Source organism: Teleopsis dalmanni, chromosome 2, assembly GCF_002237135.1.
Source record: "Teleopsis dalmanni isolate 2A chromosome 2, ASM223713v2, whole genome shotgun sequence".
Taxonomy (NCBI): Eukaryota; Metazoa; Arthropoda; class Insecta; order Diptera; family Diopsidae; genus Teleopsis; species Teleopsis dalmanni.
The window spans coordinates 177,669,461-177,697,039 of NC_051847.1; the positions used below are offsets into that span (position 1 = coordinate 177,669,461).

At 26.1% G+C, this 27,579-nt stretch overlaps 4 protein-coding genes across 5 annotated transcripts; 3 read left to right on the top strand and 1 right to left on the bottom strand.

Annotated features, from left to right (window-relative positions):
- The first annotated feature begins 133 nt into the window (after nucleotides 1-133).
- Nucleotides 134-4,432, top strand: LOC119676242 (IQ and ubiquitin-like domain-containing protein). The gene is made up of 10 exons (XM_038087479.1): nucleotides 134-516; nucleotides 575-717; nucleotides 1,984-2,096; nucleotides 2,463-2,680; nucleotides 2,755-3,104; nucleotides 3,334-3,497; nucleotides 3,581-3,713; nucleotides 3,791-3,903; nucleotides 3,974-4,158; nucleotides 4,225-4,432. The coding sequence occupies exons 1-10, from the start codon at nucleotides 134-136 to the stop codon at nucleotides 4,430-4,432; spliced, it is 2,010 nt and encodes a 669-aa protein (XP_037943407.1).
- Nucleotides 4,433-4,809: 377 nt separating this feature from the next.
- Nucleotides 4,810-7,085, bottom strand: LOC119681618 (FAST kinase domain-containing protein 4). Its single transcript, XM_038094861.1, has 7 exons — nucleotides 7,001-7,085; nucleotides 6,629-6,831; nucleotides 5,878-6,573; nucleotides 5,566-5,815; nucleotides 5,239-5,510; nucleotides 5,107-5,176; nucleotides 4,810-5,048 (listed from the first exon to the last, which is right to left on the bottom strand). The coding sequence occupies exons 2-7, from the start codon at nucleotides 6,810-6,812 to the stop codon at nucleotides 4,832-4,834; spliced, it is 1,689 nt and encodes a 562-aa protein (XP_037950789.1). The 5' UTR covers nucleotides 6,813-6,831; nucleotides 7,001-7,085; the 3' UTR covers nucleotides 4,810-4,831.
- Nucleotides 7,086-8,858: 1,773 nt separating this feature from the next.
- LOC119678484 (clathrin interactor 1) lies at nucleotides 8,859-27,246 on the top strand. Of its 2 annotated transcripts, XM_038090340.1 has the most exons (8): nucleotides 8,988-9,040; nucleotides 15,894-16,095; nucleotides 16,158-16,307; nucleotides 16,394-16,580; nucleotides 16,657-16,747; nucleotides 16,810-17,117; nucleotides 17,178-17,570; nucleotides 26,512-27,246. In XM_038090340.1, the coding sequence occupies exons 1-8, from the start codon at nucleotides 8,988-8,990 to the stop codon at nucleotides 27,084-27,086; spliced, it is 1,959 nt and encodes a 652-aa protein (XP_037946268.1). In that variant the 3' UTR covers nucleotides 27,087-27,246. The 2 variants fall into 2 exon arrangements, with proteins under 2 accessions (XP_037946267.1, XP_037946268.1); XM_038090339.1 differs by having other exon boundaries at nucleotides 8,859-9,040; nucleotides 16,810-17,570.
- On the top strand, nucleotides 18,138-20,979 carry LOC119678483 (telomere length regulation protein TEL2 homolog). Its single transcript, XM_038090338.1, has one exon. It carries the CDS (start codon nucleotides 18,177-18,179, stop codon nucleotides 20,940-20,942), a length of 2,766 nt encoding a protein of 921 aa, XP_037946266.1. The 5' UTR covers nucleotides 18,138-18,176; the 3' UTR covers nucleotides 20,943-20,979.
- Nucleotides 27,247-27,579: the final 333 nt, after the last annotated feature.

Here is a 27,579-nt window from a genome sequence, read left to right on the forward strand (position 1 = left end):
GCAACACTATTGACCAAATTAAGTTTAATTATTTAATTACGAATATATACTAGGCTAGGTGATTGCACAGTGTGAAAAAACAGTTTTTACAGTTTTGATTTAATTTAAAATAAAAAATTAGTTTTAATTAATGATGGAAAGTCCCAGAGTGAATAGTAGTACAAATACCTGCATAGAGCATGGAACTTCATCTAGTGGTCAATTCGATGAAGAAATTGTGCAGATTGAAAATGTTACTGTTAAATTTCGGATTTCTGAATCACAAATTATTGCACAAATCTATCCTAATCGTCTTACCATAATGGATATTAAGAAGGATCTGGCACGTAAATTTGAAATAACTCCAGAAGTTTTATGTGTAATGCAGCATGAAGCCGAAGTAGCTGATAGTAGTTTACTTATGGAAACTAATAAAAATGAATTTGGCATATATGAATTTTGCTTAAAACTACAGAAATCAAGTAGATGGGATTCAAAATCTAAACCAGCTAAATTAGATCTAAATGTGTACTATAAGTAAGTTATTTATTTCTCAAATATTCAAATATCAATCAAATGTTTCTTATTTATTTAGTAAATTCCATTTACCGGATTTTATAACAGTACATATATCCGGTGAGGATTCAAGAGATGGAAATCCAAAAGATATTGTTATTGAAATACAGAATAAAGCAATAGATAAACCTGAGTTAGCACGTTATAGACATAAAATAACTGGTAAGTTTTGTACTGATATTCATTTGAAAATTAATATAAACATATCTGTTGGAAGGCTTAAACTGTAGTATTTCAGCTATCAAAGAGTTGATTCATAATATTAAATTTAACTTTTTTTTACAATCAATTCTTCAAGTTGAGTTTTTTCCGAGTTAATGCATCTGGGCACTTTTACTCTTTGATAGCTTGGGGGTTTCTCTAAACAAATAAAGTCTTCAAATCCACTTTCTTTTTTTAGTACGATAACTCTGATCCATGGAGAAAAGAGAATCACGCAAGCAGTTAGCAGTTTTATAGGCATAATACTAATAGTATTTAAATCAGGCAGTATATTATTACAAATATCACTTAAATTTCTATAAAATTATCAGAATCTTTAATATTAGTTATACACCATATAACACTTTTGCTATAATGAAAATATATATTTTATATAGGACACACAGAAAATATACAAAACTAATTACTTGACTAGTATATCGGCTTATGATTAAAATTGCAAAGATAGAAGTATTTAAAAACCGAGTATTTTTTTATATATTTCCTTCTAAGATAACATGATGTAGCTTTTAATTGAAAGATAATACCGAAGGTGCGTACTTTCTGATGAGCTGGCTGTGAAATGTGCTAAAAGGAGCATACTGGAAAGAGACTTCGAATTCCTAATATATTGTGGTGAGAATCAACAAAGTATCAAGGAGAAAAATTTTAACCGTCATTTAAAAAGTCGAATTTCGGCTGCTAGACATTCATACTTTTTCACTGTATTCTGTATTCAGAAATCAAGGGAACTTATAGGTTCCTAAATGATGAACATAAATTTTGAGTAAAATATTAATAATAATACTAAAGACAAAATTAAAAATAACTTTAGAATTGGTTATAACATTTTGCTTAAGAGCTCACTAATTATTGTAATAAATGATGTTCATTGTAGCTTTCTTCATTCCCATTAGTCGAATTAATTAACAGATATACTTGATTCTTCAGACTAGATTAATTTGACACTATTAACTATAATATACTATATATATTTATAAATATGTCTTATATAAAATTATATTAACGATCCAATCATTAGTTTGGCATAGATTGCTCTATTCAAAAAATCTGAGTTCATGTCTTCTGGATTAATTTTCTTCTAGATTCACAAAGATTAAAAGACTAATATAATTTGCTTTCCCACTTTCATTTTTAGATGTTATAATATTACATTCTAATACAAAAATGTATTATTTATAATAAATAACTCATATATATTTACAGGTATTGAGTATGTGGAAGCTTTTACTCAAACAGGTCCACCTAATTGTGATAAATGGGAAAACGGAAATTACTCTAGCAGGGACACACAAACGAATTATAATTATCCAAAACTAGTAAGTCAAAATTTGCTGCATAAAAGATATAGAAGTCTAATACCCAGCAGTGACTGTAAATTTATTGTTACTGAAAGCTATATACTGCATCTGTCTTTGCTGGTTCCATAAATCACACACCTATAATGACAAAAAGTCACTTTTTCTAGTTTAACATTATAGTTCACATTATAGGTCACGTTTAGAAGCAAGATGATTACGAGTGGCTCACTTTTCCCAAAAACAAATTAAACTACACAAATATTTGTATAAACCCCTTAAAGACTGTGCATTTGTTCTTTTAATATAATTAGAACTATCTGGACTTAAAATGTTATACCACAATAGTTATACAAAAAATATATTAATTCACAAATTTCGTTACAGATCACACCTAACAATGAAACTACTCAATGCTTTAAGGATGGTTCAAATGTTCTTTTCGTATCAAATGCTAAGGATTTTACTATAACACCCCGAAAATTTCAAACATATTACCAAAAGAAACGTTTAGATGATAAATTGAAGAAAATAATATTAATTCAACGGAATTTTCGACGGTATTTACTTGTGCGGCTCATCAGAAGAGCAGCGGCTGAATATCGGTAAGAGAATCTGATCTTAGAGTCTGTCAGATTAATTCTTTTTTCACGTTGTTCTTTTACCTCGCGACCTAAAGTCATATGGTTGCCGATCGCTTACAAGCTGAACATAAACTAAACGAACAGATTGAACAGATACATATAAAACGTACCGATCGTGTAAAACAATTTCCTCAAACCAAAGAAGATTTTGATTTACTTTATACGGAAGTGGATAATTGGAAAAAAGCAGAGTTAAAACGTATAAGTCAGATGCACCATGGCGTTGCACGTATAGCAGAATTCAATTTATTACTGGATAAAGAGATTGGTCTCTTAAATGGAATCGAACGTCAAAAGCAAATTATACGTAAGGCTATGCAAGATTCCAGGGAGGAGCAGTTGTTGAATAAAATGGGACAACCAATAGAGTGGATTGGTTATAAAGGTATTTAACATATCTTTACAAAAGCTATTTAATATGTAATTATCAATCATTATGTGAAAACACAATATGTAACTGACTTTATACATTATCTAACTATCTATCAATTTGTTATCTAGACCTTACTAATTTTCTTTTGAAAAGACTGCATTCATAATATGCGAAGGCAGTCTTATATACTATAATATATGATATATACTAATAAATAAACTGTCTTTTTACATACCTATAGATACAAATATTCATCTTGATCTTTTACGACACCAGCGTGTACGTTTCTTACATGAAATTTACAAGGACTTAAAAAAGCCTATGAAAAAGGAAAAGCGTTTAGAACTCATAAGTAAAATAAAAAATGTACTTGTTGAGGAACAGGATTTTCAGAAACTTCCAGAGGTATATTTTGAAAAAAAAAATCTTTTTTTCATTGCAAGTATCTCATTTTTCTCATGAAAATATCTATTTTTTTAAATATAAAGCTTTTTGATTTATTTGAACGTGAAAAAAATATTCTAATCTATACAAGAGTTATAGATCTGGAAACTTTGCATAAACGACAAAATTTTCTTTTCCTTGAGCTTATCAAATTCTCCAAGGATAGAAAACCCAAAGGTAATTGAAATACCCATATGAGTTTATTTATTATATGTTATTATTATTGACTGCTTATTTTTATATGTAATTTGCAGAAATTGTTAGGAATATGTGTGATTTCTGTAAGAAAGTGAAACCGTTAAGTCAATTTGCTGTACGAACACGGGAAGAGAAACTAAATTCATGCAACGCCTGTTACTGTCTTAAGGTTGCTAATATATTAATTAAAACAATGATATCAAAACTAAAAGAAATATTTTTCTATTTTGACAATATAGTTTAAAGCAGGTAATATGCATATTTACAATTCAATATTACGAGCTTTACAACGAGACGAACGACAAAAGCGCTCTCCTCATTCATACGCATTCATAATGCAAGTTGACGACATACGTCATTTGATAGAGAAAATCTGGCATGGATATTCAATTTTAAGTAAATGCAATGATTTACAAATATTGCGGTAAATGGATTGCCTTAATATATTGGTGCATTTTTATAATTATTTTTCATTATAAATTCAACTTAGCTTACCGCGTTGGAATATACGTGAACCGTGGTCCCCATGGAATTGCATTTGTCTAACAGAAACAGAAACTCAAAACCATTACAACATTAACGATCTAGAGAAAACATATAATCAAAAACTACGTACAGAAATACAGAGTAGACACGTGTTAGGTCGAAAAGCTTTTCAGAACTTGGCTACTCTTGGAGAAAATTTCTTTGAATACTAAACCTTTAAATATCAATATCCATTATTACATTGATTCAAGATCAATAGAAATTAGAAACCAAGAGTAATTCTTACAATAATAATATAATGTTAATTTCTCATTACAAATACAGTAAATTATCACTAAGTAAAAATTCTTGTTTAATTTCTCTATTTCAATCAAATGTTAGGCGAGCAATATTGTATCATAAAATATAAATAAACATAATCATAAAAAACAAATTATTAAATATAATTATTATATTAAACTATCATACAATTGTGTGGGACAGAAAAAAATATTGAAATATTTTACAAAATAAAATATATTTAACTTAATTTGAAATGAACTAGGCAAACATAATTTTTCAAAACTATTTAATAGTTTTCTGTGAATTAAAAATGTTCTATAAAACATAATTTACTGGGCCCTCTTACTAACTAACGTTTTGAACTTTGTTTCTAGATACTGCACACGTTTCAGCAACTTATCGCTCGTATTGAACTCATTATGCGGAATAGGTATGACTTTATATCCACTTTTCTCCAGAAGGTTAAAATTTAAAAACAAAATGCCATTAAAAGAGCGATGAGCACCGTGACATAAGTCGTGATAGTCAATAACCATAAGCGCAACTCTGTACGGAGAATCTCATTTAATTAAAAATTTTTATTGATTTAATAAAATATATTTACCTTTTGCTATTAGGGTTATCTGTATTCAATGGCAATGGATTGCGCTTTTCATCAAATATACATACAGCATCTGAAATAATGAATATATTTATTTATTTGAATAGCAGCTCAAAATATTTTCATTATACTAACCGATTAAAAAACCCATTTTACTATCAACTAGACTATTAAAATGGTTATTTGCGGGTAGTAAACTTTTCAGTGCATCAAGCATACCATTAAGTAATATTGTTTTTGTTTTACTATGCACTATTGGTACATTAAATATATCACTATCGGCAGGAAGCAGGGAACCCTTGTAATTGTTTGCTAATATTTGCGCATAACTGTTTAAATTTAATAGCTTCATTTTACTTGTAGGAGATAAATTGTTTTTTGCGGTCAAGGTTTGTAGAAATTTGGAACTATATTAGAAAAAAAAGTATAAATAAAGTAACAATAATAAAAAAATTTCCTCACTTAAGCACTGATTCTAAGTGGTTGTTATTTATCAAATCTAGTAAAGCCAATGCCCATACATGATTAAGCCAGTCGCTAGGTTTTGGAAAATCCTCTTTTACTATAGATTTGACTAGTTTGCTACGCACATTTTCAATATCCATGGTTCTAAAATTTAACAAAGCTGAAGTCAAAAATAATGCGCTGAGATCTTGAGGTCGGCATATTTCTTGATTTGTCAAAATCCATTGCGTAAGCGCTTCAAGAATATCTATATCATAAATAATTATTATTCGTTAATAAACTATTTAAATATTTAAACATTTTACTTACCTAAATCGCGATATTTAAGTATTCCCAAACTTGTCAATATTGAACCGACCACCGCAGACTTTTCAGTATTTTTTTTTAAAGTTGCGAGTACGTCAGAACATAATTTAGCAGCCAGTACAGAATCTTGAAAATTTAATGTTGCCATTGCATAAAACACATCTGCACATTGTTTTAGATCCAATTGTTCTGTTGAACTGCTAATATTGAATGCAAGTGACCTTAACAAAGGTGTACTTCTGCGTTTTCGTGATGCCAAAGCACTCATAACTTTAACCATTTGCGGTAGACTTATACTAGCAATGAGCTTAGCTGCTTCATCGTCGCCTGCTACACCAAGCACTGTATTGAGGTCATCCGTCCGAAACCCACTTATAGCTTTTGTATTATTAACATTAGAAGCTTTCGATGTATGACGTCCGAGTAAACGACAAACGCGCAAAAATCGAGAATCATTTTCAAAATCAGAAATTTTAACTTTATTTATAGAGCTCCATTCGGATAAAATCGATACAATTTTAAAAGCATGTGTTCTTGTTATTGTCTTATCGCCATCAACAATCGCCAAAAGGCCATTAACAGTTTTTGCATTAATAATTCTTTCATTTATAACATTGTCTATTGGAGTGGGTGTGCTTTTTTCTGTGTTATTTTCATCGGAATTTTTCAATGACTCGAAAGCAGCTGCTACAAGTGTACCTAAATAAGTAAAAAGTTGGTTTTGTAAAATTTGACTTCTATATGAAGATCTTACTTTTTTTCTTAGTCCCGGGAGATGTTTCATTTGTGACATCATCTTTAGGAGCTACAGTTTCAATACCTCTCTCTGCCGTGCAAGCAGCGACTGGTCGTGCGACTGTACTACTGCTACTGTACACAACTGCCCTTCTGAATAATTTTGTGCCGATAGTGTTTGTAAAACGTTGTAGACCAAACATTTCATCAAAAATTTTTTAACTGCAAATAAGAGAATCTTTTACATAACCTTTACATGTATAAACATTTATCATAACATCATGAATGTTATAAACAAAACTGTTTAATATGCAAAATATAATACATATTTAGTTGTATATAAATTAATTTTAAATTAATATTGGTATCACTTTTATTTCAAAAAATTTACTTTATTATTAATTGAATCGGCAAAATTATTTCCACGGGGTGATCAGCTGCTCCACTCTGCTTCTTACATTTTGCACAATATTCACAATAACACATTCTTAATTTACTAAATGGTTAATAAGAGCATTATTATGCAAATAACCAACTGATCGTCTATCACAACATATGCTGTTGCTTTAATGTAAGTTAACACATTGAAAGCACTGAGAGCTGCAACAAATATTACGGATATTCACTCTGTCTTGCAAAGTCATAGTAAGGTGTACGAAATGCAAGAATGCGATACTAAAATTGCAAGAGTGCAAGAACACATCTGTTGGAAAATTGCAACAACAATATGAAACAGCTGTTTTTGCTGCACACCAAATCCGCATAAGAAGCAACAGGTGTCAAAACATCAATTTTTTTTTTAATTTTTTGTTTCGTTGCAAGCATATATACATGGGTGTACCTTGCAATGAGTTTGCAAGACAGCGTGAACACCCTCTATGTTTTTAATGCAGCGAATCGAATATATGAAATCAAGAACATAATTATTATTAGGTTATTAACTGAATATTAATTTGGTCTGCTTATGTAGAGTAATTAGTTTTTTATTACAATTTGTACAAAAATTATAATAAATATTTTACAATAAAAATATTTCGGTAGTATTATATGAATGATTAATATTATGTTCAGAAACGCCTTAGTTTTGCTTAAATCTTAATTTCGTGTTCGTTTCAGCGAAATTAAGTGATTTTTTTCATATGAAATTCAGTTTCAAGGTTAGGACGTAATTAAGGAAAATGGCCTTAATTTTGTAAAAATGAAGGCTGATATTAAGGGAAATTTCAGATGCAACTATGCGAAAGGTAAATTTTAAGCAAAAGATAAGTTGAGATAACAAAAAAGTAATATATATTTTTAAAAATAGCTGATTTTAATAAAACCGAGAAAATATTTAGAAAGTAATGCAAATTTTTAAATTTTTTATATAGAGAAAAAACTATTACTGTTATTAATTTAAAATAGAGTGAAAAATAATAATTTACATACCTAAAATCCATTAAAGCTAATAAGTCTACTGAATGCCATACTTTATAGTTATAATAATCAAGTTTTAAAACTTCGCAGAGGAATAATATAAGGAATAATAAAGGAATAATAAAGGAATAATAAGGAATAATAAATTAAGCAAATTTGGTTGTCTGAACATAGTATAAATTGTTTCATTAATTAAAATTTCTTTCATCAGTAAGCAAAAAATTGTTCTACAAAAAAATTTCAAATATTTCTACAAAAACAAAATTCTTTTTTGTCTTTGTTCATTTACATAAACATATTTCGACTTGTCTCAAATTTGGTAGCTCTGTTTATTAAGGCCGCTAATGAGGACAATTTACCATATAAAGTCCTTTCATAGAAATGAGCTCATTATAACTAAATCAATTGATTCAAAAATATCGAATGAACACCCTAAAAATAAATTTCCCACAAAGGAAATTACCAAAATCACATATATAAACCAACTTATGCCAATAGAAACGAAAAATTATAATTTCATTAATATAAGTAGTGGCAGTGGAAATATGATATTATTCTCATTAATCAATCTCCATAAAAATTTTACTACAGATATATACATGTAGAAGAGAATGCAAAATTCAATTTAATGACTATTCACAATACCAGATAATTCATAAAAATTTTACTTGACAGCTTCAATCGCAACCAACTTAACTTACTAGAGACTAGTTGCAAAGAATTTATGGTGACAGACAAAAGCCAAATCACCAAAACTTTTTTTCTTTTATAGTTTTACAATAATTTTGCAAAAAGTTATTTCTAAATTTTTGGTTAAATTTTATTTTCTTAATTGCAATTGTATTTTGTGTAAAGAAATACAATTAAAAAGAAACTGTAGAAGTAGAACAAGTTAAAAAATACAACAAAACCTTTGCAAATTTAGTGAAAAAGTTCTAAGCAGGAAATAGCATAACATCAAAATGGTTGATAAATTCATATCGATGTGGAAAGTGCGCGAATTGGCGGACATGGTGTAAGTTAATAATATTAAAAAGTTATATAAATAATACCTTTTTTGTTTTTAATATTTGTTAAATTGATATCGAGTGTTAGGTCAAGGTAATAGAAGACATTCCATCACACACCCACCCTAATTAGCATAAGTGCAATTGTACCAATTTAATTAATTCTTAGTAGTTATTATAAATTTAAAAAAATTTGGTGCAAATAATAGTCTATATTTAAAGTTTTTAAAATTATATTAAGCTGAACATTAACTATTAACTTTTCAAGGTCTTTCTTTTTGTTAAATATGTCACGCACATATTTGTGTTTATGCCATATTTACTTCGCGTACACATTTCAAACTACAATTTATTATAACAATTATGTGTTAAATTATTTAAGCAATAAAATATTAAACACATTGTAATAAATATATTGATAAAATTAGTTAATAACTTAAATTGGTCTTATATTGAAACTAAACATTATGGGTAATATCTAAATTTGGTAAAAAGCGAGTGACCGAAATAATTTGAAACTTACTCGAATGCTTTGGGTTTATTTTCTATTAATTATATTTATATAAAGACATATATATTTATTATAAAAACAGTGGCTTTGTTTTTATATATTTATTAATTTATATATTTTTTAAACGTTTCGAAATTGTTTGACATTTTTATTAGAGCGTGATTTTATGACAACTAATCTTGCAAGTATTTATAATTCAACAATATGCACTAATATGACTATATAAAAAACTAACTAAAATTATATAAAATAATAAAACTAAAGATAATACTTAGACTGTTCCAATATACGAATAATAGGTATAACTATATTAATATATACAAAAAAAAGCCAAAAAACGTTCACATATTTTGGAATTCCTATACATTAATTTAATAAATAATTTAATTTTTTTTTGTAATAATAATTTAATAAATAAATTATTAAAAATAAATAAATTATTAAAAACAAATAAATTATTAATAATAGATATTATTTTAGGATATATATCGTTATATTTATATTATATTGTTATATATTGTATTGTTTATATATTATATAAACATTATATTATATTGTTTATACAGCATACATAGTATACCTGCATTAAAAAGTATATTTTTTCGTGGTAAAAAACCACGAAATCTATCAAATATAATATTATTTCTTTAATTAACAAAATCATTTAAAATCAATTCACAACTTCCCACACACTAAAAAGCCAAAAAAAAAAACAAAAAGTATAAAATATTAAATGATTACTCATACCCAATCGCTAGTGTCTTCAGCATTGCTCAAGACCATTGAAAAGTTTTTAGTTTCTTTGCAGACACCACTTCTTTTTTTATTATATACTTAAATAGTTTTTTTTCTCTAAATTTTTTCTAGCAATTGTTTACTATTAGTTTTTTATTTTATAATCCTTAAAAATGAACAATATTAAAAGTTAAAAATGATGGAGCATTTTAATATTTTTTCTTTATTCTCTATTAAGATCAATATGTGATTTTAATTTCATAGTTTTAATAGGTAAACATTTCTATATTAAAATGTATCATACTAGTTTTACTTCTAATATATCTACCTCATTATGCCAATTAATATTAGTATGATTTTATTTACATAATAAAAATATATATATATTTCGAACTGATTCTTTTTGTATATTTAACTGCTTCGAATAACTGTGAGTTCCAAGGAAAAACGTGTTTACTTTCACTATAAATTTGTATAGTGAAAGTAATTTGATTTCTCTAGATTAGCTCCAAAATTTAAACCTTGAAAGTTTATTTCTCAAGCCAGTTAAATAATTTTTGCTCAAATATTGAGCCGTTGTAACACCATAGATTAGCATTGTTTATACGCAGACCAGAAAGATTCCAAAAGGAATGGCAATAGTCAACTTGCGAGCAATGCTTAAAAACACGACTTTCCCATTGAAGTGAAGTTGAATCAACTTGACGAGTTTATAAACTTGATATAGTTCCTAATTGCAAGATGACAGCTTTTTCACTAACACATGACGTGAAACAGAGTTGCTTCCTCATTTGCAAAGCCGTAACCCCAACAAAAGTCATTATAGGATAGACCTAGTCTCATAATATGTTTTCTTAGTGCGCAGTGAACTGTCAGCACCGATACTAAGCAGGTTACGCTTTAGCTAAATCAGCTTACTAGTAGATTTTTTGTATATTTTTGAGCAGATCAATATTCAGATCAAGTCTATGCAGATGTCTAGCCATAAGATAAATAATTTGTTGTAACTTTATTTTTTCATAATTGTAAATATAGATAAATATTTTACAGTGATTACTAGTCACAGTTATTTCAATGTTAATAATGTCAATTAAATTGTGATTGCAAATTGATCCCCTTAACAATCAAATTACCTATGATATAATATATAGACTTATGCCAATGCATGATTAAGCAATAATAAGTTATGATACTCATTATAGTGTAATTATGTTAAATACAGTAGACGATGAATATTGCTACATCATGCATTGGATATAACAGTTACTAAGACCCGCACTTGTAGTATGGTGTTTTACCTGATAACGGCACATAAATTAATATTAATGTCATTGATGGATCATAAAATCACTCTTTTAATGTATGTGAGGTACTAATCACATATGCTTTTGAAAATTGTTCATAGCCTATCATCTTTGTCTATCGATAATATATCTTAAAACTGTATCATTGTTGGATAATTATAGCTTCAACCTGTTAATGCAAATAATATTTGTTGAACAATGATAAGTATGTGCTACATAACCAGTTGTAAATTCCCATCATAAAATAGTATCGTTATTATGTTTAAATCCCACTATCCAAATGGCAGTAATAGCTTTACAGCTGTATGAATTGCAAGCTTACTGTCGAGCTATAGTAATTCTAAATAAAACACCCAAAACATTTTCCCTTGTTCCATTTCATTTATGGACATTGACATATATATCTTTTTTACGGAATGATAACAATGACTACTAATAAAGCATGTCGGAAATAAATTATGTTTGGTTCCGTTGCCGCGTACGCTTCACAGATTTCTGATTATTTATTAATAAAATTTAGTTCGAAGCAATTTGTATGTGTTTTTACTGGCCTACCTTACCTATCTACCTGTAGAAATTTAACAAATATGAATTTTTATCAGACGTCGGAATTGTTTTCTTTTACTGCAATGTTATTCATTTATTTTTAAATGTTCAAACTGATAAGTATTCTATACTGACTATTTGTTTTATTGTACTTTTGCTTATGTATAGTTATATATTTACTCTACACATTATCATCAAATTTTTATCGTAATTGAAAAATTACGCCACGAATACCATTTTAAATTAATTATTATAAAGAAATGTGTTAACAATAAAGAAAGTTAATGCTTTGTTTTGATTTTTAAAGTTATTTAAATATTTTTGAAGATTTATTGAAGACTTTAATAATAAACTTTGACTTTTAATGTTCAAATTTATCATTTCATTAAAGAAAAGTTACAGAAATATTTGTTCTTAAAGAATTTCTTGATCTTTTTTAAATTTACTACTAATGAATTATATATTTTACAAATATTGTTTCATATTATATGAAATTTTTGAGCGAAGATAGTAATCTTGGAACATTCATTAAAATGTTGAAGATGTTCCATTCTGAATGTTTTGAACACGTGACCTATTCGACTCCATTAAAGTTATTTAATTCGCAGTAAGAATATAGTCAAATATTTTTGTTGTATATATCTGATCATTAATTTTCCAGGCAAATATTATTTTTTGTTTTGCCACTATATTATCTGATAATTTTTCTGTATTCTTTGTAGTACAACATTCTGTGAAAATCAAGTATTGTCAAGTATACAATTGTTAAATAAAGAATTAGTGCTCTAAATATTTTTAGTATAAACAAAAAAGTAATAATATACATTTATACAATAATGACTTCAATAATTACTTTCATAGTAATAAACTTATTGAGGAATCGGTTAAAAAGCAAACTTTAATTGCATTTCTTAGTTCCGAACTGTTTTGTTAGATAAGTAAAGATGCTATTATTTGCTATATAAGAAATAATAAAATGACTATAAAATATAAACTTTACTATAAAGGACCCTTAATGTTCCCTTAAACAGAAACGCCTCTTAAAATACCTCTTAATAAAGTTTGTTGAAATTTAAAAATGGTATTAAGTATAACATATTTATTGATGTTTAAGCAGTTTGTTGACTTTATAGAATAATTAATATAAAGAAAAAAAAATGTTCTCGTAATCCAGATTTCAGATCAGGGTTCAAGTAGCCAACCGATTAAATTACATATAAATCAAAGTTATGAAGTATTGTATAGAGTATAGCAAACCAATTAAATTTGCAAAAACTTTAGAGGGCTTGACATATTCAGACAATGGATACAATGCCAAAGTAGAGGAGATAGGCTAAATCTACACTTAGTAGATGACATACGAACGACGAAAGAATTTGGTTGAAGACACTGGAAAATAATATCAAGTGACAGAAAAACATGGAGGCAATTTGTTAAGTAGGCTAAGATAAGATTAGGATCGCCACGACGATAATGATGATCATAAGACAATTTCAAGGAAATGTCAAGATTCATGATAATTACTGCTTAATTTTTTTAAAATAATATTGCTTGCTTTTCACCTTTTCAAAGATTGCAAAAATTACTACGGAATCACGAATTGATAAGGGTATAAAGGGGTTATAATGTTACACAAGTCTATGGATATGGAAAAAATTAAAAACCTTTGTGTTTCCGATTTCGTTGCAATAAAAAGTAAAATTAATCCGAAATATATAGGTCAGATTGATAGGTTCACAAAATTAGCATAAGCTTATAATTTATATTTAAACAATATTAAACAATAATTATCTGTTCTTGAACACAATATTCAGTTACTACAAGATCGCAAAATAATTCAGATATTGAATACCAATTCTACCAATGTAGAATTTATTACCAATGTATTCTACCTTATAAGATTAAATGTATATAAATATATACACATATTTCAAATAAAACTTATCATTAATGATAAAAAGAATTAAAAGAAATTATTTACCATTTAAAACGCCACCTTTTTAAATATAAACAAACCATAAACATGCCTTTTCATATATGTAATGCTTTCGGCAAAAACAGACATAAGAAATTCCGTAAACTTTAAAAATGGTCTATTTGCAGCTGTGTTATTATTCACATATATAATATGATCTATAAAATATTGCAAATTTTCGACGTTGAAAACGGTTTATTAGAGGTTTTCTAGAAAAAATATTTTTTATTTTATCAATAAATTAATTTTGCTTTATTTTATTACTGCTGCTGATATTATTGTTTAAATTATTATAATATATGGGTGTGTGAATTTTCAAAGTATGAATGTGAGTAATATTAAGTAATAATTAATATTAATTCGAAGTTGAATTACTCAGAGTTTTATATTAATTTAGAAGAGTTTAAAAAAATTATTAAAAAAATAAATTGTTTTGTTAAATCAGTTTTTTGACTGAGCTTGTTAAGTTTTGTTTCTAATTAAAGCCATCTCAGACTTATTGAATTACTAAATAATGCTGAGTTAGAATCATTAGATTATTTAGTTAGAGTTGAACTCTTGATTATCGTATCCAGTGATGCATTTCACATAATGTTGCGCATGTAATCCGTGTTTTGCAACTACCTTAACATGCATTGAAATCAAACCAGAGTTGGTGAAGGGCTCTTGGTCAGCTAGATTAGATCTTGACGCTTCTGAAACAATATTCATACCTTAGCTGCTAACAGTATTTGTTTAATTACATTTGAATCTTACTTTTTCATTTTCTGCACGAATTTTAAAAATTATTAAAATTATAATAAATAAATGTTTATTAATTATTATTATTATATTATTAAAATTATACTAAACAAACAACACTAATTTTAATCACTAGTAGTAATCACTAGTGCAAGGCCACTCTAGCTCAATCAAGCGCCATAACGGATGTTTTATTGTCTCCATTAAAACACTAAAAAAGCACAACATTTTATATCTCAATCCCATAACTGGCGTCGCCATTATATTATATATCACGAATTCTCGCTGGTTTTGAACCAGTACCGCCGATTTATCAATATAATTGCCAAGCCATTCTAGATTTGCATTAAAAAACGGTATATCAAACAAATAGTTGAGAGTATTTTCAAAACACTAAACCTTATAATTTCAAAAATTTATTTACTTGGCAGCCCTGTATTATATAAGAATATAACATATTAAGAATATTTATGTATACATAGAAAACATATCTTCAATATAGTTACAGATAAACTATTGTCATATAAACTATAGTATTGTTAACCAATATACGTTAGGCTAATATTAATTTACAAAAAATTAATGTTTATATACATTGTTGTTGAAAAGGATGAGCAGCACTTAGTCGTCTGGATAAATGAATTAGTTTGCGATATGGACACGACCGTTTCTGGAATTAATTTACTGTTTTTATTAAGTGCTAATAAATTACATGTTAAGCTAAAAGTTTCTGTATTTTTATATATTCTATATTTAATTTTTAAGATTTTGATAATAATTAATAATATATATTATAATTAACTAGTCTTATTTGTTATAAAAAAAAGCTTATTAAGAATAAGAAAGCTTATTATAAATTATATAGAAATTTATTTCGTATAAAAAAGGATGGTAATAGTGTGACAATTGGAATCCAAAAAATAATTTTTTTGAATTCTTTTTTGAAGTGAATTCCTGGACTTTTCTGATATCACCAAATATTCATCTTCTAATTATATTTAATATTGTAAATTTTAATTTTATAATAATTGTATTTTTATTGTTCACAGCACCAATGTCGTAATGAATTATACAGAAATTGAGGGTAAAGTTCGCGAAGCAACAAATGATGATCCTTGGGGACCAACTGGTCCCCTAATGCAAGAATTAGCGCATGCAACTTTTTCATATGAAAGTTTCCCTGAAGTAATGTCAATGTTATGGAAAAGAATGTTACAGGACAATAAAACTAATTGGCGTCGTACATATAAGGTTTGTTTATATGTTGTATTTATTTAAAATTGTGTTATAAAAATTATTCTCTTAATTTACAGAGTTTACTTTTACTAAGCTACCTAGTACGAAATGGTTCAGAACGAGTTGTTACGTCTTCAAGAGAACATATATATGATTTACGCTCACTTGAAAATTATACCTTTACTGACGAAGGTGGTAAGGACCAAGGTGTTAATGTTAGACATAAGGTACATAATATTTAAACATAATTATATAAATTTTGCAATTATAACATAAAATTATTTAAAAATAATAATAAATCTATATTAATTAGGTGAGAGAATTAATAGACTTTATACAAGACGATGATCGATTACGAGAAGAACGTAAAAAGGCGAAGAAAAATAAAGACAAGTACGTTGGAATGAGTTGTGATGGTATGGGTGGGCGCTCACTGAATAGTAATAGTGGTAGTTATGATTCATGGAATAATTCCCGAAATTATCATGGAGATAATTGGTGTAAGTATTAATTTATATTTATATCTTCTTTAATATATAGAATTTTAATAAATAAACTTTTTTACGCTTATTACAGATTCAGATTCACGTGGTGATCGCTATGAGGATGATGAAACACAGTATGAAGGTGAAAAGGAGTTTTCTGATAGTGATTCCCCAAGTCCTAGGTAAAGTAATTATATATGTTTTTGTATTTATATTATTAACTTTTAAATATTATTTTTAATAGAAATTATCGACAAAATGATCGGGCAAGCCCAGCTGATATAGCTTCTGAAATTAAACCAAATACTATTAATATGAATATACGAACAAAATCTGGTTCAAATTCATCCACAACAATAACAAAACAACCTGCTAAACCCGTAGCTGGTTCAAAAAAACTCGATTTAGGAGCAGCTGCTAATTTTGGTAAAATGTCAAGTTCTGCCGCTGGTATACATTCACCAACTCATCGTGATACACCGCTTAGTAGCAATGATTTAATTGATAGTGGAACATCAATCACAAATAGTAACTCATCAACAACGGGTCAAGGTAATACCAATAGTAATAATGTAGCGGATGATCTTTTTAAAACATGTTCACCACGTATAGTTGGTGATAAAACAAACTTAGCTATGTTAGCTAATGACATGGATGATTTCAATCCACGTGCTAGTGAAACTCAACAGGAATTTGGAGATTTTACAGCAGCATTTGGTAGTGCGCAACAACCAAGTACTGGTATTATCAATACCTCTGATGAATTTGCTGACTTTTCTGCTTTTCAAGAAAGCGCACCTACCGCAACAAATTCCTCACAACTTATTGCTGGTGGCTTGGATAGTAACTTGTTTAATCCAATAGCTCCCTCTAATGAAAATTTCGATTTATTTAACCCTACAACGGGAATCAAAGCTAATAATACAGTTACCACCGGTGCAACTACTGCTACCGATCTTCTAGCCGGACTGGGAGATCTCTCAATACATCAAACTATGCCAATGGGTAAGTTTATTTCAATAAACAATAATATTGTTATTATATTAAATGATTTGTATATAGGCTATATATTATAAATAATTGTAAATTAATCAATTTTTGTATTTGTTGTTAAAATGGATATGAAAAGTATATAAAGGGATTTGTTATATTAATTATACAATTGTCAACAAATTTTATTTATAAATATTTGATTTACTTTGAAAATACAATAAAAGAGCTTAATGTTATTCTGTTAAAGTACATATAACAGGATTAATATAATATTTATAACAAATTCTGTAACAAGGCAAACATTGCGGCTTATTGTAACGATGATTTTTTATAATTAATTTTTTATAATTATTATTGACAATTGTTGTTTAATATCAATTGATTTGTTTTAATCGAAGTATAATAACTTTCGTAAATTGTTCATGCATGCAAAAGAAAATATGTATCATAAAATCATTTATTGAGCGAAAATTATTTAACGCGTTAACAGTATTTTTACTACAAAATAATTTCGTATACAAATTTTAGTAGTATCCTTGCCTCTTCTATAAACAATTTCGGAAATACATTCCAATCGGATGCACACATTTTTCATTTTCAGCTAAACATCAACTAAAGATGAGTAACAGCATAAAAACCGAGCTGCGTAACGCCATTATGAAGCTAAAAACTTTAGATAAGATTACTTGCGCATCTGATATTAATGAAGTACAAATTATTATAAGACAACTATATCTTAAGAATTTGCTCCCAGGCTTTGCGACAGCAGCACAAATTATTGGAGTTGATCACTACATATTCGATTGGACAGATATAGCAAAGAATGAATACAACGATCTTTTAACAGTTTTGATAAGTCTTTTTAACCAAGTATGGCCAAAATCAGGAGAGGAAATAGTTGTATTTAATTTATTTAAAATTGATCATTCTTTTGCTTTTATCTACGAAACAATTTATGTTTTAAACCAGGAACTAAATAGGAAACCCATTGAAGTAACAGAAGTAATTACTGAGCTCTTAAATGATGACAACTTTTTGTGTATAAGTTTCCTGCATATATGCAGAGAGAAAGCAGCACTAATCAAGCAACACGAAAGAACCATAAAATATTTACCAGAGATCAGTATTGAAAAGTTGGATGGAACCATTGCTGAATACCTACAAACTATTATTGCCCTCCCCAATTGTGTGGCAAATAAATTTGAGAGTAAAATACCATATATTTTTATACCTAAAAATTATGCTCATCTCTTATTAAAACATTTCTTAAAAGCTCTTAACTTCATAAGCAAATGTGAAGACACTCAAATTTTTAATCTTGAGTTTTTATCGCAATTGTTGACACGCATTGTGATCAATTTCTATAATGTCGCAGATAGAGACAAAAATTTTATAAATTTTTTGCATATATTAAATGAATTAGCCAAAACCCATCAACATACTCACAATATTTTACAAACAATTTTCTTGAAAGTATCTGGAAATGCAGCACACACTTTGGCACTGATAATGCTTAAATCAAATATAAATATATATCTGCTGCTTGGAGATGCAGTGCAGCAGTCAGAAACATGGAATCTATGCTTTTTATATAAATTAACAACACAACGTGCGCCTGAAAAGAATGAGGAACTTGAAGCATTGGTAGAGTATTTAGCCATAGTTAACAAAGCAGAATTACTACCTAAACTACTGCAACAACTTACCGGTGCTTGGTGCAGAAGATACGCATTGCAGCAACTAACCAATATGGAACATATAATAATGTCAAAGTTACTAATTTTGACTGCAAAACATTTATATGCCACGAGGAAAAACGATGATATCAAGGACAGTAATTTATTTAATTTTAAAAAAAGTTTATTTACTGGTCTGAAAAATCATTTAGAAAGTCCAGACAATCTAAAACGTATGATTGGTATGAAAACGGTTGAAATAGTTTTTAATTATGCTGAAACCGATGAGAAATCAGAGGAAGAACGTCTTCATTTTGACTATGAAAAATATGACACAACATCCAAAGGTCAGATCTTAACAGAATTAGATGAAATTGGTGAAGTCAAAGAATATAAACTTAAAAGTGAAAAAGCCTTTGAGGTTGATATGCAATGTCTAGAAACTCTACTAGAAGATTTCATGTCTGCTGAAGATGGTAAAGAAACTGTTCCAGTAACTTTAACTAATCAAAATACAGAAATCATCGAAGAAATTAAACGCGAAGAAGAAACTGCAAATATTTCTACTACTAACAAAGTTGAAACTGTAAAGATGGAGTTAGATTCTGATGATGATGATTTCCCTGCATACGACATGTCCAATGATATACCACAAATAATGGAAAAACGTCCAAAATTTGTACTTGATCTTTTGCATACTTTGAGTACGAAATGCGATAGTTATGATATATTCGAAACGGCTTTGTCTTCTGCTGAACAAATGATACGCACACAATTGCCACAGCATGACCCAAAACTGGCTGTAGATTTAATGAAAATATTTTTACATTTGGATATGGAGTATTATTATGAAAATTTCGAAAGAACAAAGTACAATTGTGTATTAGCAATATGTGTGATACAACCGGAACTATGTGCTAAATACATCTGCGGTGAATTTCATACCGATAATTCCTGTTATAATGCTAACTTGCGTATATTCATGTTAGAAGTATTGACTGGTGCAGTTAAAGAGCTTTCGGGCGCTACCCTAAAGGAAGAAGATAGTGACGATGAATTAATGTATGCACAAAAGAAACGTTATGTAGAAGTTAATCATGTAAGGAAATTTAATTTTAAAGATGAAAATAAGACACGACTTGCTGAAGCAGAACGTATTATACAAGAACGTCTAAAGGATAAAACTAGACGATTTATTAGTAAAACTACATTTGAAAAAAATCAAGCTAAACCAAATCCATTCCATGCTGTCGCAGGTACATTCTTTTTTTCACTTGTCCGTGGCCAGCGCACACAACAGATGATATATTCCAAAACAGATCGCATTGCTCATGATATTGATATAATGTTATTGGTATATTTTATGCGTACTGTTGCTGTTATTGTAATGGGTGCACAGAATTGTCCAATAATACCAATAATCACACGTGAAGTATTCGATTTATGCACTTTTATACGTTTTAGTGCAGAGCCACGGGTGCGCTTAGCAGTTATGGAACTAATTGGTATTACACTTGTCACTACACCACGTTTTATTCTGGTGGAGCAGTTCACTGAGCAAATCTTGGAAATAGAAAACTGGCTGCGAGACATTATAAAATCACCTTATGTTGGAGGAGAATCATCCGATGAGTGTAGGACACTTGCCACGCAGATTTTACAAAAACTTTATGCAGCGCGAAATGAAGAAGCATCACAATTAATGTAAAATTAAATATGAAGCAATTTTTAAGTTTATATATAATATAGAGTATCATAACTATTCCATATAAAATAATCGATATGAAAATAAGAAATATACATATAAAAATTTATTAATTTTAAGGTATTAAATCATTTAAGTTCTTTCAGTTTTTTTTTTTTAATTAATATGTTAAGCTTTAATCAAAATTCACATTTTAAAGTTCATAAACTGTTCATACTAATTTTAATTATTAAAAAGTTATATATAAAAATTAAGGCTTGCGTGGATATGAAAAAATATATGTAAAAAATCAAATTTTTAATTTTAATATTGCTATAATTTTTAATATATTGGATTTAATAAAATTTATTTCTTTCCTATGAAGAAACTTTAAAACGACGACAAAATAAATTTATTTAAAGATACTAAAAATAATCACGACATGTTTAATTTTCTTATACAAACCTTAAAGTCTGGTTTCAAAGTCTTAAGTCAGGTCTTAATACTGGCTTAAGTTACGACTGTGATATAATATCATTATGTTATATTTTTTTAAATATATTTTAATTTTTACCCAAATTTTAAGGTCCGATTTCACAGTCTTAACTTAAGTCCCAACACTGGCTTAAGTTACGATTGTTAAATCAGATCTTAAGAATTATGTAAATATTAAAAGATATTTTAAAAAAAATTTATATAATTTTCAATAACTGTAAACAAATTTATTTTGTAGACATTTTAGTTTTTTTCTTAATAAAAAAATAAATTTAATAAAATATATTACAAATAATAGCATTATGTTTTGATTGCATATATATTTTTTTTATTTTCACACAAACATTACTGAATATATATAAATTCTAAATAATAAAAATTAATGCGAATATTTTATTAACTTAAAATATTAATATATATATATCTAATTATTACAAGTCCAGAAATCACTTAAATACCTAAATTTTTGTCGTAAGCTATTAATAAAAAAAACTTCCTGACATATATGTATCTTGCGTTTATATAATAAACTATAAGGATATCTCTATAAAACAAGTAAATTAAAATATAATAAAATTTTGATATAACAAATAAGTTGGTGTAAGAAATATATTGAGAGAATACGGAAATAACATTTTTTTGTTCTTAAATAAAATTATGCTTAATACATTTTTAAAATGAAATTAAGAAAAGAAGTTTTAAATAATATACTTTGCAATTCGTGTTCTCTATTTATAATTTCAAAATTAAATAATTATTCGATCAATTTAAAAATAATTTTACTTGATTATGGAAATAGTCCATATTAGTATTAATAAACACTTTTACTAGAATTGTTTAAATTGCTGTCGACCTCAATACTAATATGTGTTTAATTTTTTCAGGCTTTAAGTCAATTTTTTAAAAATTATATTTAAGGATATTATATAAAAACAAAATAAAGATTAAATAAAAATCACAGTTGTTAACTTATTTATATATTTACTTAATATATTATTCCGGTTCGTACACCATTTTCAGTGTTACACCGTTTTTATTTTGGGTTTTTGTTCTACGAAGTAAATCGAAATATTTGTTAAATAAATATATACATAAGATAACAACTGTGATTTTTATTTAATCTTTATTTTGTTTTATTTTTTTTTTATTTAATCTTAAATTGGTTTTTACATAAGTTGTTATATAAATTTATAATTTAAAAAAAAAAATACCTAAAGCCTGGAAAAATTAAACACATACACAACTAAATACATATTTATTTATACACATAACTAAATAAATTTGATCTGTTTAAATTATAATTAAGTTATAAATAACATTCAAGTTATAATTTATTTATATTGAAATTTTAAAAAATACTTTAAATAATTTTTTTCGCAACTTAATTTGATTAAAATTGTATAAGTGTAAAATGATTTATAATAACAATATAAATTCTTAACATTTTTGCATCATTCTGACATTAAATATAAAATTAATTATAACTATGAAGCATATTAAAAAAATTTAAATAAAAATTAAACATTTGTACTACATTACAAAATATTAATTATAAATAAACTTTTTAAAAAATTTAAAAAAAGAACAAAATAAATTATATTATATGTACATATATGGAGTGTACCATATCACAGCGACATATATATGGGAAGTGATACTTTATTTAAAAAACGAAAAATAGACTTCCTATATATCGGCAATATTTAAAAAAAATGAACACACCCCACTCTCAAACAATATTTGATATTGAAAACGTTTACACAGATATTTTTTCTAGAAAACTTTTCTACTTTTATTTTCATATTTTTGGTGGAGCACTTTCTTAACTTCTTTTATTTTTTATTTAATTGCTTCTTTTAATGCTGTTGACGAGTTGACTTGATGACTTGATGTTCACTCTATGTCTTTTGTTTATTTTAATATACATATTTGAGCTAAATTCAGCACTGACTGCATGCACAAGTAAAACGAAAAGGTTTACTTCGTGATTATTAAGGATTCAAGTTGAGGATTTTTTGTTTAATAGACAAAAATAATATGGTAGTCTTACTACCATATTTATTTGATCCTTCTTTTCAAAAATTGCTACTTTAAAGTTTGCAAATTCTTATACTCTTTCACGGCCCAATGAATTATCTGCCGCATTTATATTTATAGCTTCATCTTAAAAATATTTTTCCCGAACTAATGGAATTTTTTTATAGCACTTACACGATTATTTGCATACTGATGTGTGCAATGAACCGATAAGAATGGACTTCAATGAGTTTTGGTAATCTTTCCAACTCTTTGCTATTTGCAATACTTAGATTTCTAGCGATTTTATTTTCATTTATAACATAATGTTTATATCATCATATCATCTATGTAAAGGACAGAGATATAAAAAAATGGTTACTTATTCAAAACATAATATTAATATATATATATATATGTACATGTTATTATGCAAGCATATATATTATATATTAATATTATCTAAGAAAGGTGTAGAGATATAACAAAATGGTTGGCTATTCAAAATATAATATTAATATATATATGTACACGTTGTTATTATATATTCATTTATAATATATATTAATATTATTTGGTAGACATAATATATGTATATTAATTTCATATGTAAAATAAAATTATTTAATAAAATATTAATTAAATTATAAATGTAATAATGAATTAAATGCTATTGTAATATAAGTTACTCTTTGAAAAATAAAAATTATAAATTATTTGTTGGCATTTTTATTCTCAAATCAACTTTTATATTTTTTGCTGGAAATTATATATAACAAATATTTCAGCTATAAGACATTTGGTTTTCGAAGACAAAAATAACAATTAATAAATTATTGTATTTACTTACAGTGTATGATATATATATATATTCATTAAATGTTTAAACTATTTGTTTAATAATTAAATAATTGTATTAAAAATTTTATATTTCTTTATTAGAATTTTAATTTTTTTTCATTTTTTCTTTACAAATTTGCTTAACATTTTGGATATTTAAAAAATAAAAAACATTTATAAATTTATACAATAAACCAAAAAGCATTTCTGAATATTCCTGGCATAGTACCGCCGCGGACGCGTTCACATTAGGTAAAGATTCAATTGGTTGTTGTATGCTTCAAAGGCTTAAAATGCTTACTGCTTTTTTATTTATGCAATATTAATAATAAAAACATATATCTTTGTATTATCTATATATAGACCCTTAGCCCTTTTTTGAATTGTCTTATCTCTTTGTCTGCTTACACATCACTAAATATTTTTTTTCGTATATTAAATCCACTTAAATCTTTGGTAAATATTTCTATCACCGCTAAGTAAGAAAACACATAAAGCACTTCTTAAAACTGGCTTTATCTTATATTTATATATATGTACTGATATGAATATAGACTTGAACCACTCCCTTTTATATACTTTAATCTGCTTATTTCAAATGTTTTAATTATGTTAAAAAATGGTAATTACCTTATAAGTTTTTATGTAAAAATTTCTATTTTATATTGTACTTCTTTCTGTAAAACACTATTTTTAAAACCGTGTCTCACGAATAATTGTATACTTAAAAGTTCTATATATTTCTTACTATTAAATGGAAAAAATTTTTTTAATATTACATATACATAATTATAATAAAAATAAAATTTTTTATACATATAATAATCTTAATACAAAATTATATATATATATATAGAATTATTATATATGGAATCTTTCTATATATTATCTTTATAATATATTACATATTAAATTTAGATATAAAAGAATTTGTGTATAATTTTTATACATATTAAAGTTTTCTAAAAAATATATTATTTTCGTATTTAGAAACATTATAAATTTAAATCTCAAAAATTTATCTTAAATTTATATATCAAAAATATATCTAAATTTTATATATATATGTAATAATTATAAATTGTATATGTACATATATATAATATTTCCAAATTTTATATATATATAATGTCATTAATAATTTAATGTTTTTGATCTTATATATCTTTTTGTTATAATAATACAAAGTTATTAAGAATTTTATATATATATATATATAGAATAGTTTCTAAATTTTATATATGTAAACTCTTATATCTTAAAAAGATATAATTTTGAGAAAATTTGGTGTTTTTTTAATTTTATATATATTATATATATATATAATTATAATATATACAATAATATATAAATATATTATATTATATATATTACAATATATATTTATATATATATATATATATATATTATATTATTTTATTTATGTATATATATATATATATATTTATTTATAAATTTGTTTCTAAATCTTATTATTTGTTATTTTATGATTAAAATTATAAAAAAATGAATTAGGCTAATCAATTTTTTTAACAATAATTTATTTAATTATTTTATTTTAATTCTAATCAATTTATGAATAAAAATTTAAAAACAAAAACAAGTCAAAATAAAAAAATGAAGTTGTTTTTCTTGGTTTTTATTTATAACGATAGAGTTTATATATAAAATCTTCAGTTATTTTATGCATATGTATGAAATTTATATAGACAAAGTCTTTTTAAATTTCCTTATATAATCTTCGTAAGATTATAAAATAATCTTTATATATTCTAATATATAAAATGTTTTAAATTTTATATATATAAAAAATTGTGTCAAAATTATATACCTACATTACTTAATTGTAATATTTAATATAATAGAAACGGCAAATCAATTTTATATATTAATATTACTTCAGTGTTAGTATATATAAAATAATTCCAACTTTTATATGTATAAAATATTTAATATTTTTGTATATATAAAATATTTAAAATTTTTATTTATAATCTATATAATTTTAACAAAACAGATATTAAAAATATTTTTAAAATTCATACACCTAAAATCTCTTCCTGTTTGTAAAATATTTGGTTTATTAAGAAATCTATTTTTTTAATGTGATAAATACATCATGAATTTGATTGTAAAAGTAATGTAACTGTAATTAAATGTATTGAAGCGATTATTTTATTTTATTGATTTATATTAACACAACATTTTACTTATTTTTAATTTTATCCAATATTATTTTCAGACAATATTCTTCCACCAATTGCTGTTTCCAACAATAATATTGACCTTTTACAACCCATCAACGCTAACAATAACAACAACAATAATAATAATAATCAGAATTCAACAGGAACTCCTGAAAGCAATGCAAATACAACAACACAAAATGTTGGTGCCACATGGTCAGGAAATCTAAATGCAGGCAATTTAAATATTGATTTGGATAATTTACTGAAGAGTAAATCCAGCAAATCAAATACACCAGCACTCTCAATGAATGCGCTCAAAACTCAAACGCCAACCAAGTTACCAAACAATCAAGCGCTCAATATACAAACGCCAACGATGGGTAACTTCAATGCTTTTAGTGGCATATCACCACTTACAAGTCCAGGCTATAGTGCACCTACTGGAATGAGTAACACAAACTTCTTCAATGCAACTCAAAGCATTCCACAGCAGCAACAACAACAACCAGCCATGTTTGCAAATTTTAATGCACTCAATAAACCAAACTTGTCACAAACCCAGCAACAACAACAACAAAATATTGTTAATAATAATTTACAGACACAATCTTTTGATCTGTTCCAATGATATTGTCTTATGATCTAAAATTTTTATGTTTTCTAGAAATTTAATTATTTTTTGTTTTATGCAATTATTATATATATATATGTATATGTTATTATGTTATTCTCTTAAATATGTTTGATGAAAGAGATTATGGCATTTGTGTTATATGACTTACGTATAGAAAATATATATTATATATATTTTTACAACTGAAAAACTTTAAATATACAGAGAAGAAAAAAAATGTAAAAATTTTTTATTAGAATATTTTCTGTATTATAAACAAAATACTGCTTACTAATCATTCCACTTATCCAAATTTTTTAATTTCAATAATTCATTCCAAAAAGATTAATTATTTAAAATTATTTTTTTTTTAATTATATATAAATAATTATTTGCATTTGTATATTGTGACTTTGTTATATATAATTTGTGCTATTTAATGTTTGTTTGTAACTTAACAATTCTTAAATGAGGTGAATTCATATTGCTTATTTGAATGTTTATATAA

Bases quoted from the DNA above. Each gene is read 5' to 3' on its own strand.
- LOC119676242 (XM_038087479.1), top strand. From the start codon at position 134: ATGGAAAGTCCCAGAGTGAATAGTAGTACAAATACCTGCATAGAGCAT. The intron at 2,681-2,754 runs GTAAGAGAATCT...CGCGACCTAAAG, and splicing joins AGAGCAGCGGCTGAATATCG to TCATATGGTTGCCGATCGCT. The intron at 3,498-3,580 runs GTATATTTTGAA...TTAAATATAAAG, and splicing joins ATTTTCAGAAACTTCCAGAG to CTTTTTGATTTATTTGAACG.
- LOC119681618 (XM_038094861.1), bottom strand. From the start codon at position 6,812: ATGTTTGGTCTACAACGTTTTACAAACACTATCGGCACAAAATTATTC. The intron at 5,816-5,877 runs GTAAGTAAAATG...TTTATGATATAG, and splicing joins ACTTAAATATCGCGATTTAG to ATATTCTTGAAGCGCTTACG. The intron at 5,511-5,565 runs GTGAGGAAATTT...TTTCTAATATAG, and splicing joins CACTTAGAATCAGTGCTTAA to TTCCAAATTTCTACAAACCT.
- LOC119678484 (XM_038090339.1), top strand. From the start codon at position 8,988: ATGGTTGATAAATTCATATCGATGTGGAAAGTGCGCGAATTGGCGGAC. The intron at 9,041-15,893 runs GTAAGTTAATAA...TATTGTTCACAG, and splicing joins CGCGAATTGGCGGACATGGT to CACCAATGTCGTAATGAATT. The intron at 17,571-26,511 runs GTAAGTTTATTT...TATTATTTTCAG, and splicing joins ACATCAAACTATGCCAATGG to ACAATATTCTTCCACCAATT.
- LOC119678483 (XM_038090338.1), top strand. From the start codon at position 18,177: ATGAGTAACAGCATAAAAACCGAGCTGCGTAACGCCATTATGAAGCTA.